At 39.4% G+C, this 12,612-nt stretch overlaps 1 protein-coding gene across 13 annotated transcripts in view; it reads left to right on the top strand.

Annotated features, from left to right (window-relative positions):
- Nucleotides 1-12,612, top strand: part of Slc8a1 (solute carrier family 8 member A1) — a 358,680-nt gene that overhangs the window by 19,420 nt on the left and 326,648 nt on the right. For 2 of the 13 annotated variants that reach the window (XM_042267421.2, XM_042267419.2), the window contains exon 1: nucleotides 8,704-8,901. The exons of 1 other annotated variant lie outside the window; for it this stretch is intronic. In XM_042267421.2, the coding sequence (XP_042123355.2) occupies nucleotides 8,783-8,901 (119 nt within the window). In that variant the 5' untranslated portion in view covers nucleotides 8,704-8,782. Of the gene's footprint in view, nucleotides 1-8,703; nucleotides 8,902-12,612 lie in introns of those variants that run through there. 10 more of the 13 variants (XM_042267426.2, XM_042267420.2, XM_042267424.2 and 7 more) reach the window with 7 other exon arrangements.

Here is a 12,612-nt window from a genome sequence, read left to right as displayed (position 1 = left end):
TTCTGCAACACAGGCATGGTGTGGAGAAATATGACAAGAAAATAAAGCAAATTATGCATAACAGTTGGGTGGCATAAGGATAGACCTTGGATGAGCTTTCAAAGAGGGACACTTCTGGGTAGGAAGTAGAAAATTATGAATTTAATAGCTAAGAGCAAGTAGTTTTATGAATTAAATGAATACCTATGAGCAAGTGTGTTTTTTATCAATTAAATAAATAGTACAGAGCAAGTGTTTTCCTCCTCTTCTTCTTCTTCTTCTTCTTCTTCTTCTTCTTCTTCTTCTTCTTCTTCTTCTTCTTCTTCTTCTCCTTCTTCTTCTCCCTCCTCCTCCTCTTCTTCTCCTTTTTCTTCTTCTCTCCCACTTCTCTGGTTATATTACTTTAAAACAGGGACTACACACACACACACACACACACACACACACACACACACACACACACACGCACAGCTGGTTTTGATCAAAAGTGCCTTGTCATATGTGACTTCCCTTTTGACAGTTAAGAGGGAACAGGCTCATTCTATGTGCTGGAAAACAACAAGAAGCAGAGAACTTGTGAACCAGCCTTGCAATCGTGTCTCAAGAGCATCTGCCTGCACAGCTATGAAACCAGAGGCCAAAAAGGGACACAGATGTCCCTGTGTTAAAGGACTCAAATGTCCAAAATTCCATGCCAGGGCACTTCCCTGAGATTTCACCCACCCTCACCAGCTCCCTCAGTACGCGTGGGGGAGGAGGGAGGAAAGGTGTATACACAAAAATGGCTTCTCTTTCCTTCAGTACACCTTCATTTTGTCCACTAAAGGTGTCCCCCATGCGGACAGGAAGGGTGGACAGGCACTTCGTCATATCAGAAGTCACACGCGGATAACAAAGACCTTTAGTTTTCTGGTTTTCCACCCTTTAACTACTCTTGTTTCTAAAAGAAGCACTTTTATGTGAATGTTCATTCCTTTCTAAAAGTTAATGCTAAACCTAGCAGTAGATAGGCAGTCAGCTGGCTTTAAACTGTTTAACCTCGCTTGTCATTATTTTTTTTTAATTCTTTTTCCCTGAGATTGGCTAAATTGTTTTTTCCATAAAGTCCTATAGCAGATTAAGATGGTGTTATCTTTCCATTATCAGTTTATTTACTGGACCTTGAAAAAGTGCTTAGGCATGAGCCCGGCCCTGGGGAACAGTAAGAAAACTAGCCTGGGTCAAGAAGCATGGCATGGCCTTCCGTAGTGTGTCACCTCTTCCCGGAGTCCAAATAGACTTTTAGGTAGTGAGAGTTGGGGGTTTAAGGAAGCACCTCCAGACAGATTCTGGTTCCCTCTTTCAAATCACAACTAACATGTTTCCCACAGCTGTGTCTACATACCCACTTTCTTCTCCAAAGCTGTGGGAAGAGTTAAGCTTTAAGTCTTAAAGAATCTTTTTTTTTAAAGTTAGCATGGAGACAAATTATTATGAAGCATTAAACTAGACTGGACTTCATTGGAGAGGTGGGGAGGGGGACATGTTTTCTTCTGCTATCCTCTATAGATCGTGCAATTTCAAGGACACCTAGGACAAACATGTGCATTGATGAGCTAAAATAGTTTAGTTGTCCAATATGAAGGAGTAAGTTTCAAGCAACAACAAAGGAATGTTTAGTAGGATGATCCTCAGAAAAACCTAAAAATGTTCGGTTTTTTTGTTGTAGGTCATACAACACTTGATATCGCATCATGTTTCCTATGCAAACTATATGTTAATTGTATTGCATCGTAAAAATAGAGAAGATATTCAATAATACTTGGTCTATATGTACCACTTCTCAAAAAAAGGATTCACACAACTTCCATTGAATTAGGTGTGTTATATAAAATAGATAAGAAAGATACTAACACAAGATTTCATTCATGAATCTTTGGAATATATTTTCCAAGGTCTAATTATTTTTATTAACTTATATTCATTGATGCTACCCTGAACATTTATTGAAAATGGAACAATTTCAAAAATCAAACATACAGCAGCATATGTACAATGACATTATGGAGTATGAGAATAATTTGTCAGAAAAAAGACATGCTTCATGGCAGAGCCATGTTTTAGAAGACGTAGTCTGACTAAGTAAGCATCCAGGTCTAGGGCCAGGCAGAAGGGGTTGATAACTCAGATAAAATCTCAGAGTATAATGCTTTTTCACAGTGAATGCATTTCCAGCAGGAATTATTTTAATTTATTGATCACTTATTTATAAGCCTTTAGTGTGACTAATTATTGCCATCAACCTTTCATCATGGAGGTGGAACAGGAAAATGTGGAGAGTATGCTTAGATCAATACAAAGCAATGGTTAATGGGCTCATTGTCATTGATTCTAGGAAGGGAAATGAAATGATGAAATGTATGTGTGCCTCTGAATATTATCAGGATATTCTTTTTTCCTGTGCCATTGGGTACAATCAAATAAAGAACAATCTTGATTTCTATCTTCCCCTGTGGTTTTAGGACAAACTGCCAGTGAGTTAATATTGAATCCAGGGGTCCTTACATAGTTCATAGGAGGCTAATTTTCCACATTCAAAGAACTAAATTGGCCACCTGGGGAATATTATGATGACTGTGTGCGTCACATTTTAGGAGTTAATAAAAAGTAAAGGAAAAGACCAGTTAAGCAAAATATCTTAGAAGTACACAGGTGAGTGATCAGTGAAGGAACAGTGAATGTCAAACTCACCGAGAACATGCAAGAGCCTCCTTCCAAATGCAGAAAGGCCCATTACTTGAAAGTTGTGATTTTCTTCAAAAGACAATCCCATCTCCCACAGGGGCCTTGAGAGTATGGAATAGCTCAGGAGAACAAGAATTTCCTACTAATTTTGCAGACAGCAGAAGGTTAGCCTTCCCTACCAAGACACAAATATCTGTAGCTTGATTAGAAGTCTTTAAATGGTTTCAGACAACTAGTTTTCAGGTGTGTTACTAAAGGAAAATGTTTTTGTCCAAAAATATTTTAGACTATGATATCTCTAAGGTCATATGCCACTCAAGTCATTTAGAGTTATCTGATCAGCTGAGAATTGGCAATTCATCCAAAAGAATGGAAGGTTCAGAAGGTAACTTTAGCTTCAGACTGTGGTAGCAGAGAGCCTGATGAATGGAAACAGGAGTGATCTTGAGAGGAACCTGGAACACAAAATTAACAGTCTATGATGAAATTTAACAGTAATTTGGCCTGGAAAGAAGGAATGTGGGTATTTGATGATTACACAGTTAATGGGAAGTAGATGTTCAATCGTTATTTGTTCAACGAATTCATTTATTGGCTCACTCACATAGGAGGACAATATGCTAGGTAGATCTACCCATCTTGTGCCAAGTTTTACTATAGATTCTGGGAACACCGCTGTGAAACTTTTACCTCCTTGAAGTTGCAATTGCAAAGCTAGATGTTAAAGAACAACGGAAACTTGAACTCATCGCAATTATAGTGAGTGCTCAAAATGATCTGGATAACTAGAGGAAGTTTCCTCCAGGAAGTGCCATTTGCAAGGAGCTCTTAAGAGTGGAGAAGAAATAAGCAGTAATGTTAGGTTTCTGAGAGAATGAATGTAGCAGTTCTGTACTGATAAACTAAAAGTGCATGAGTATAAATAACAATGAATCATATGCTCGCTGAAGATACATTCGATATACATACACATATAGATGTGTAATGTTAGCAATAGGCAGATGGTAGATATGATTTATTTATCATACATAATCTATTTTCCAATTAAAGAAATGATCAAAAAGATGTGTGTGGTAAATATCTATATCCTGAAGGCAAAGAATTATACTTGGAAAATTCAAGCTGAATGTTAGAAAAACAATTTTTTAAAATTAATATTGTTATTATTAGTAGCATTATCTGCATGTGTGTTTTGCCTGCATGTAAGTCTGTGCACACCTGGTGTCCATGGAAACCAAAAGAAGGCTTTATATTCCCTGAAACTGGAGCTATAGATAGTTGCGAGTCACCATGTAGTGCCAGAAAATCAAAACGGAATCCTCTGAAAGAGCAATTGGAGCTCTTAACCACTGAGCCATCTCCACAGTCCCAGTGAAAGCATCCTAATGACCTTTTCCACCTTCAAAACTTATAATGTCTATGAAACAACCCAAAGTGTAAATGTTAGGGGAGTTAAAAAGTTTGCGTATGAATCATTAATGTACAGAACAAGCAAAAGACATGATTCTTAGACATTTAAATTACAAATCACTTTTCACAATGTTTATAGCTTAGCAGGGCCTTTAACTGGCCAAGGTTGAGCAATTGATTCTTATTCTAATCCTCCATACAGTCAGAAATGACAGCTCACATTTGAGTGAGTCATTCATTGAACTAATTTATTTTTGCTCCTCCCACGCAGTGCTAATTGTAACATGTGGCTAGAGACATGAATGGGTCAATTGCGTTCCTGGGGCCAAACATCTCCTCCTGCCTCTTCCCTGTCCCCTCATCCTGTGAATGTAGTGTGCTTTACTCTCCACCCACTCCCTCCCTGTCTCAAATGTTTGTCTCTACCTCACATTTACCAGCTGTGCCAGGGCCATGGCTTTATTAATCAATGCATTTGCAAATGCTGAGTGCCCAATATGCCCTGATCACTTATGAAACTGTTTGCATCATACGTTTTAAACGTTGCCAGAAATGTATCATATACAAGATGTCTTCTCTGTTTTGTTTTGTTTTTTTTTTTTTGCTACAAATCCCATCAAATTACTTTTTTTTAATTAAAGTTGTCTTCCCAAGAAGCTCTTTGAAGTGGTAATTATCCCTGAGAGAGCAATGGTTTTAACCATTAATAAGGCAGTTAAGAGCATTCCATTTTTATTGTGTGTTTTTCATCTGATGAGAGAAATCAGAGAAAAAATGACAATTATCCCTGAGAAGAGGGTGGATCTCAGGGAAGGAGAAGGCAGCCAAGGTGAAAAAGAGAAAACCACTTGCCCTCTTGTTTGCTCAGGACCCCTAGTACTGGATAGTAACCCAAGCATATGAAGAAGCAGGACTCCTAGAGAATAGTCATCAATGAAACATTTCTTTCTCTCCTACTTGGCAATAGGGTAAAAAGGTGTTGGTTATTACCATAAGGCGTAGTCCACATGAAGAAAGCACGATCCCAGACAATAATCATATTGATTTCATGCAAAAGTAAACACTTGCCCTTGTCATAGCTGAGGTTGGCTGCAGGCTAATGATTTCCCGGGGAATGATGAGGACGGGAGCAAGCAGGGAGGAAGGAGAGGAACGTGGGAGAGAATTTTTTTCCCTTGTGAGTCTCCTGCCATTCAGCCTCTTCTCTTTTAGCAAACCCAGACAGACTGAAGGTGGTGGAAGAAGAGAAACAGGAGTGGAAAGAAAGTTTCCATTCTCTTTAGTAATATGAATTGTCAGAGATGGGCAGGTATCTGGCCCTTTCTCTGATGAGGACTTCCTGAACTCTTCAGAATTTATTTATAGCTCACAAGATAGGAGCAAGGCTGTTCTCTGTGACTTTCCTGCCCATGCCCAGCATCCCTGTGCTTAGGGTCCATCACACACCACGAAGCTGGTTGCATAGAACCCAACACAAACTTACAACATCTTTCTGACCTTAGTGACCTATCTAATCCTTGATGATAACACATCCTCGGGATGATGACTACGGTGGTTCTCTCAAAGTCTAAGTGCCTCTTAACCTCTCAAAGGGATTCTTCAAAGCCACTCTTGTTAGTTTCAGGTGATGGGACAAGGGTGTCATGAGGTCCTGTTTATGAGGAAGATTTGTATGAGAAGGTAACACAATGTACGACAAGGATTCTGAGAGGCTTGTTGCATCTCTAGAAAGAGTATTAGAAAGAGTGTGACGGCAGGATTAGAGGGAGGGTTAGAGATGGGGAAAGGTCTGAGAGTCAGATCCCATCCAAATTCATCCTTGAAACTCACCATTTCACCATGGACTTCTGGGTGTCCGGTTTACATCCCTGCTCCTCAGACATTGTGTAATCCAAGTCCTTCCAAATAACAGTAGCGTCACCCCCAACCTCAAACAAAATACTGGTGCTGGTCCCACTACTACCCACACATAGCCCACCGGAGAAGTTATCACACCACTCTTAATAATAGCAGTATGGTTAGACCAGTATTTTCTCCCTAAGTAACAGTTTGAGAGGGATATGTTTGTTTGGATGTATCGTATGAATATATATTTTAAATATAGTAAAATTTCATTAATCATCTGCACTATGCAGTGGACTCATTTTAATGGAATGATGGTTGGGGTCAATAAAGAACTGTTAGTCAGGATTTAGTTCAACCACAAATGACAGAAACTACAAATAGGAACAGTGACACCCCTGCTGCTGGTGTGTGTGTGCGTGTACATGTGCGTGTGCATGTGCGTGTGCGTGTGCGTGTGTGTGTGTGTGTGTGTGATTTTAACCTGGAGAAAAGCAATTGAATATAGGAACAGTGGATTTTGATCACCAACACTCCTTTGGTCTTCATATTTTGTCATCCTTCAAATGCTCTCATGAACAATTTTGGCTGTTCAAGTTCCCGCCATCCTTCTGCATCCCATGCAGCATACTGAGGGGAAAAAAGGGGGGTCGGTGAGAGGGGAAATAAAACATAACAAGATGAACAATGAGATATCTTTTAGGAAGGTTTGATGGCTTGATGAAAGCTGTCATGTGACGTTTCTTTGTTGTTCCCTAAGACGGTCATGTGATCAAACTTCACTACAATGCTAAGCAGTAAAAGAAGGGCTAAGCCACGCCATGTCCTGCAGCTATGAGGCTGGGTTGGTTTCTCTTTTGATTGCTCCATTTTTGCTTTGTGGAATATAGCTATCATCCTGTGGAGGTTTGGGTTCTACTCTCCTCTAAATGGTAATTTCCACATATTTCCCAATATGCTTAGAGTTTGTGCCTATTTCATCCCCCCACACTCCCTTCTAGGCCTTACCCTTGGCTTATCAGATTATATGCTTCTGAGAATCAAAGCTATTCATTCCTTTTAATCACCCAGAGACTCCATCAATTATTTGTCATATATAAACATACACATTATATCTAGATAGATAGATAGATCACAATTGTGCATCTTAAGTTGAATTTGAAATTTTTAAACATATGAAGTGAATTGACAGCAACTAACAACGCAAAATACTCACAGTCACTGTGTCTTGTAATTTAGTTCGTTGGGAGTGTAAATTGGTTTTCCTGCAAGGGCAGTAAGGAGAAGCAGTACCTTTTTTGGGTTTCAGAAAACAGGAAGTGTCTATAAAGGGCCTGGCATTGTCACAGTAAAAGGAACAAGGGAACAGAGACAGGCTGCCTGCATCCAGACCAAATGGTTGCCCCTTGCTAGATGTATGAATCTGGAAAGTTTTTTAATATGTCCATTTCTTCATCTCACATAACAGAGATAGATACCAATTAGGACAGGCTGCCATGGTGTCCAGGATTAAGAGCCCTGTGAAACTAATAAAGCTTTGGTGAACTACTGACCTCACCTTTGATGCCACCAGGCCCTTGGGAGTACCTCTAACAATCCATATACATGTTCAGCTCATATACTTGTGAAACCCTGAAAATGCAAGATTGTTAAACATAATTTCTTGATGTGGGCCTCAAACTGTCCACTTACAGATTTTGTAAGTAATAAAGTAAGCTTTATTACTTACAAAATCTAAAACTGCCACCCTTTCCCTGTGGTCAGGTCTTCACTGTAGTAACAGCAGCACAGGCCTGGTACTGGCAGAAAGTCAATTATTAGACACCCTTTAAAGAAGCTGGGGCACTTGTTTCAACATGCAAGCCCTTGGCACATCTATAATAGTATACGCAACATATGCTAAAAGTATGTTTTGAGTGGGCTCAGTGGGTAGAAGCATTAGCCAACACACATGATGACCTGAGGTAGATACTCAGGAGGCACATGCTGGAAAAAGTACCCACTCTCTCAAGTTATCCTCTGAGCTCCACACATGCTCTGTGGCATGTGAATAACCACACTTGCACACTAACTAGATAGATAGATAGATAGATAGATAGATAGATAGATAGATAGATAGATAGATAGATAGATAGAAAGAAAGAAAGAAAGAAAGAAAGAAAGAAAGAAAGAAAGAAAGAAAGAAAGAAAGAAAGAAAGAAAGAGAGAGAGAGAGAAAACTCTGTTAAAGGGGGTAACACTTCACATCAGATGTTTTCACAGAATTAAGTTTCTAGAGAGGAAAACTCGAGGCTTTCCCCTTCATAAAGACACTCTTTGGAGATGGGGCTCCAACAGTCTCCATTCATTTCAAGCTTCTCGGGTGATTGTCACGTGCCTTACAAGTTGAACTGCTCCAGTCTAAAGTTACTTCCTACTCTGAAGTTCTAATTTTAAACTCCATAACTCTGTTTCTGGAATTAGCAGTCAAAGGCTAAGGGAACCTGAGACACGAGGCTTCCTTTGCAGAGCTAGTACAGCATGGGTCTACGCTTTCTTTTAAGAGAAAGAGAAAGAGTGGAGAAATGCAAATTTGGCATCTCACGGAAAGTGAAAACAACTTGTCTGAAAAGGTTCAGACTTGTCAACCATTTGTCTCCCATCAGTAGCTTTTCAAGAATTAAACAGATCATTCCACTTCATCTCTCTGCTGAGGAGTCTAAGGGTAGAGACCTGGTAACGTTCAGCAGTGTGGGTTTCATTAGCCCAAAGCAAGCTGTGGTTCCTGTGGAGACAGAAAGGGTAGCAGCAGTTACTGGCAGTTACCCTTCCCCAGTCTCCCTACCACATGTTCCACGTTCTACGAATTCAGTTGACTTCAACAGTCCTGCCACAGAGAAGTGGCCTTCGTAAAAGAAAAAAAAAAAGAATCCACACAGCTGACATGTGGTGGGGATTTAAACCCAGGTATGGCTGAGTTCAGTTTACTTCGTTTTCCTTAACACTGTGCTGCATGATGCCATGAACTTGTGTGTTGAGATGATATTCAAAGCTGAAATTTAAAGGGATATGATAAAACAATAGATCAGAACCAATTAATCATCCTCTTTCTTTTCTCCCTATACATAGTACCACATAATCTTTTTTGAAACTTTTATCTGTGTGTTTATGTACATAGACTTAATTTATTTGTGTGTGATGTGGAAATCGGTGTCTACCACTATCGTTCTTTATGTTATCATTTGAATCAGAGCCTCTATCTGAAGGTGACTCTCACCAACTGGTTAGACTAGATAGCCATGGAGCTCAAGAATCTGCCTGTCTCCACCATCACAACACAAAGGTTACAGATAGATATGATTATGTCAACTCTTACATGGGTTCTGGGGATATGATCTCATGTCCTCATGTTTATATGACAGGCCCTTGACTAACTAAGCCATCTCCCCAGACCAGAACTCATATTATTTTAAATGCCAAAGTATATGTATTAAAATCTCTCTCTCCTCCATTCCTCCCTCTCCCCACTCATCTTGCTCTGTCTCTCAGTGTCTGTGTCTCTGTCTGCCTGTCTGGCCCTGCCCTCCTTCTCTCTCTCTCTCTCTCTCTCTCTCTCTCTCTCTCTCTCTCTCTCTCTCTCTCTCTCTCTCTCTCACACACACACACACACACACACACACACACACACACACACACCACACACACACTGCTTTTTCTCTTTGGATCCACTGAATGATGTCGTCATACTACACAGCTATCCATGATCAAAGGAGGCACTTCCTTCTTCCATCCAGTATTAAAGAACAGCACTGTAACTAAATTACTGTGACTATGGTTGTTTGCATTTTTAGGCATTTGTGTTCAGGCTACATTTCCGTGTGGACACTAGCAAATGTCTTTCAAGTTTCAGTCTAGGTCTGTGACTCAGTGGCTGCCGGTCTGATGTTTCAGGGACCTGGTGCTTGTGTGCCTAGTATCAAGGTCTTCATCTTGTAGCATATTGGTGACATCATTTATTCTTGACAAAGTGGGAAAGATGAAGTTTCCAAAGTAGTCAACATACCTAGCACCGCTTTTTTAAAAAGTATAATCTGGGGCCATTTCCATTCCAATAAAGTTTTTTGAGCAAATTCAAACGCATGGTCCATTCACATTACTGAATCTGGAATGACATAAGTTGGATGAATTGTCAACAGAAACACGATTTTCTCTCATAGTTCTGAACACCTGAAGTCCAAGATCAAGGTGCTGGAAGATTACATACATGGAAGGACTGCTTTCTGTCTCATAGCTGGTGGCACCTCGCTGTGTCTGCATATGATAGAAGAGAAAAAGGTCTGGCCTGGACATTTTTAATGAGAACTAGAATGTCATTATGGAGGAATGAAAACTTTCAACTGAATAACCTCTCAAAGACCCCTCACCTCTTGTACCACCTCCTAATGATGTATGATTTCAAGAATTTTTACATAGACACAGACGTTGAGACCATAATAGGCATCCTGACCCTTGGGAGCAATGTAGTTCACATTTGGGGAGGAGAGGAACCTTCAACTTCCTCTGCTAGCGTTTCATGAGAATTTCTGTTTCAGTTCCGAAGACTTACATGTTTGTGGCCTCTCCGCTGCCACCATAGAAGATCAGAATTGTATAGGGAATGAAAAAGTACTTATAGCATTTCACTGTCTCATTTCTCCCATCCTTCAGTTAGAGCAAGTCACTATGGAGACCTGATCAAGGACCTCTCTCAGTTCTTATAGCTGTACCAACAGATGGTAGCACCAAGAAGAAATTGCATTGGTACTTTAATCACCAGCCCATGGGGTGAGAACAGAGGCTGAGCAGTTGCACAGCTACCAGACAGACCTCCAAGAAGAGACAGAACATAATTTTATAAAGCTATTTATAAATCCAGAACACTGATGAATGTCAAAGCACTTTTTGATCAAAGCTTTGAGACAAGCAAAGTTCATTGATAAAAGTTCAGTCTTACTCTCTTCCCCAGTTAAAATAAAGCCTGTTTGGCAAGAGTCATGGACATGAAAATCTTACTCAGTGTTCCTGGACTATGCTCTCTTCCTAACCCAGACAAGAAACTTGTACTTCTTCCTATGTAGAATATCTGCGACAGTATACTGAAAGTCCCAGAAGAGAAGGGATCCTGCCAGACGATCCACAGGGATTGTTAGTCGTTTAAAGTATACTTATGAAGTATGGTTGTAGTGGTACACACAGGTAATTCTAGGTCAATGGGTACTGGAGTAGGAGGATTGCTATTTTGAGGCCAAGCCTGAGCTTTCATAGCAAGATGATACTTACAGAAAGATATGATGGAAATATAGGTAAGTAGGAAGATGATAGATTGATAATAGATAGATGATTGATAGATAGATAGATAGATAGATAGATGATAGATAGATAGAGAGATAGATAGATAGATGCATTCTTTATTTCTCTAAACCCAAGGAAAATGATAACAAATTGCCACTTCTGAATTTAGTGTTCAGTATTCAGCATCAGAACAATTAACTTTTTGAGGTTATGTGTAAAAGAAACATAAAATAACCATACAAACAAGTAATTTTAAATTTGGACCCTATTATATGCTGAGATATACTAATTCTGAAAGCTTTTGAACAATTCTGTGGAAATGGCTGGATCTATCATTGAATTTTCAGTAAAAAACAAAAGGGTTGACAACAGTAACGTCAACAATATTTTGACTATTCAACATTAGCCACATGCTACGTGGCTTCATGTATGTATGTGACTTAATTGTATGTGACAATTCCAAATTGGTGCACTGGATCAGGTTTGGAAACTTTCTTGGAGAACAGAATTAATTGATCAACGATAAAAGAAAAAAAATTTTCAGAAAAATTGATGTAAATTTCTCATAAAAATCCAACGTACTCTGCCTCAAAAAAAATCAAAAATAAAGTCCAACACATATAAAAACCATGTTATTTTTTTTTTAAATTTGTTTTCTTCTGGGACTAGATTGACTTGCTCTCTTCAGATTCAAATTTAGTTCCAAGTGTCTGCATCAGGTGACTCAAAACCGCCAGACACTCCAGCTCCAGAACATCTGTCTCCCTCTTCTGGCCTGGCTGTGTACCTGCACACACATGGTAGACACACAACACAACCATACATAGGTACAGACATAAAAATAAAATACTTTTAAATACTTTTTTTCTTGTCTCCTTCAGGGTTCATCAGAGACTGATTTTTCAGAAGAGAGAGAGAAGTCCCTTTATGTCTGTAAGAGAACTTTTCAGTGAAAAATGTCACAGAGAGAAATCACCTGAAGATTTCAATAGCCAAACAAAATCATAGACTTTTACACACATATTTGACTATCTAAACCCATGTTGCTTTTTGTAGTGTTCAGATTGGTAGATAAAAAGATGAATGTGCGTTGCAATTTGTTGAGACTTTTGATCTGTAGAAGTCACATAATCTTTACTGGCCTCAGCAGGATGTACACAGGGTGCCCGAGATATTTGATTCAATAGGTGCTTGTCTTACTGTACTTGAGTACAGTGGTCCTCAACTTTTCAGGAATAAATGCCTTAAGCAGATCATTTGTATTGTTTCTCAAGGGGGAAGGCATTAAGGGTGTGTGTGTGTGTGTGTGTGTGTGTGTGTGTGTGTATAGAAAGTGGGAGAGAAAGG

The sequence above is a fragment of the Peromyscus maniculatus genome, chromosome 22 (assembly GCF_049852395.1).
Source record: "Peromyscus maniculatus bairdii isolate BWxNUB_F1_BW_parent chromosome 22, HU_Pman_BW_mat_3.1, whole genome shotgun sequence".
In the NCBI taxonomy this organism is placed as follows: Eukaryota; Metazoa; Chordata; class Mammalia; order Rodentia; family Cricetidae; genus Peromyscus; species Peromyscus maniculatus.
The sequence above is the reverse complement of the archived record's forward strand: the minus strand, read 5'-3'. Positions and strand labels throughout refer to the sequence as shown.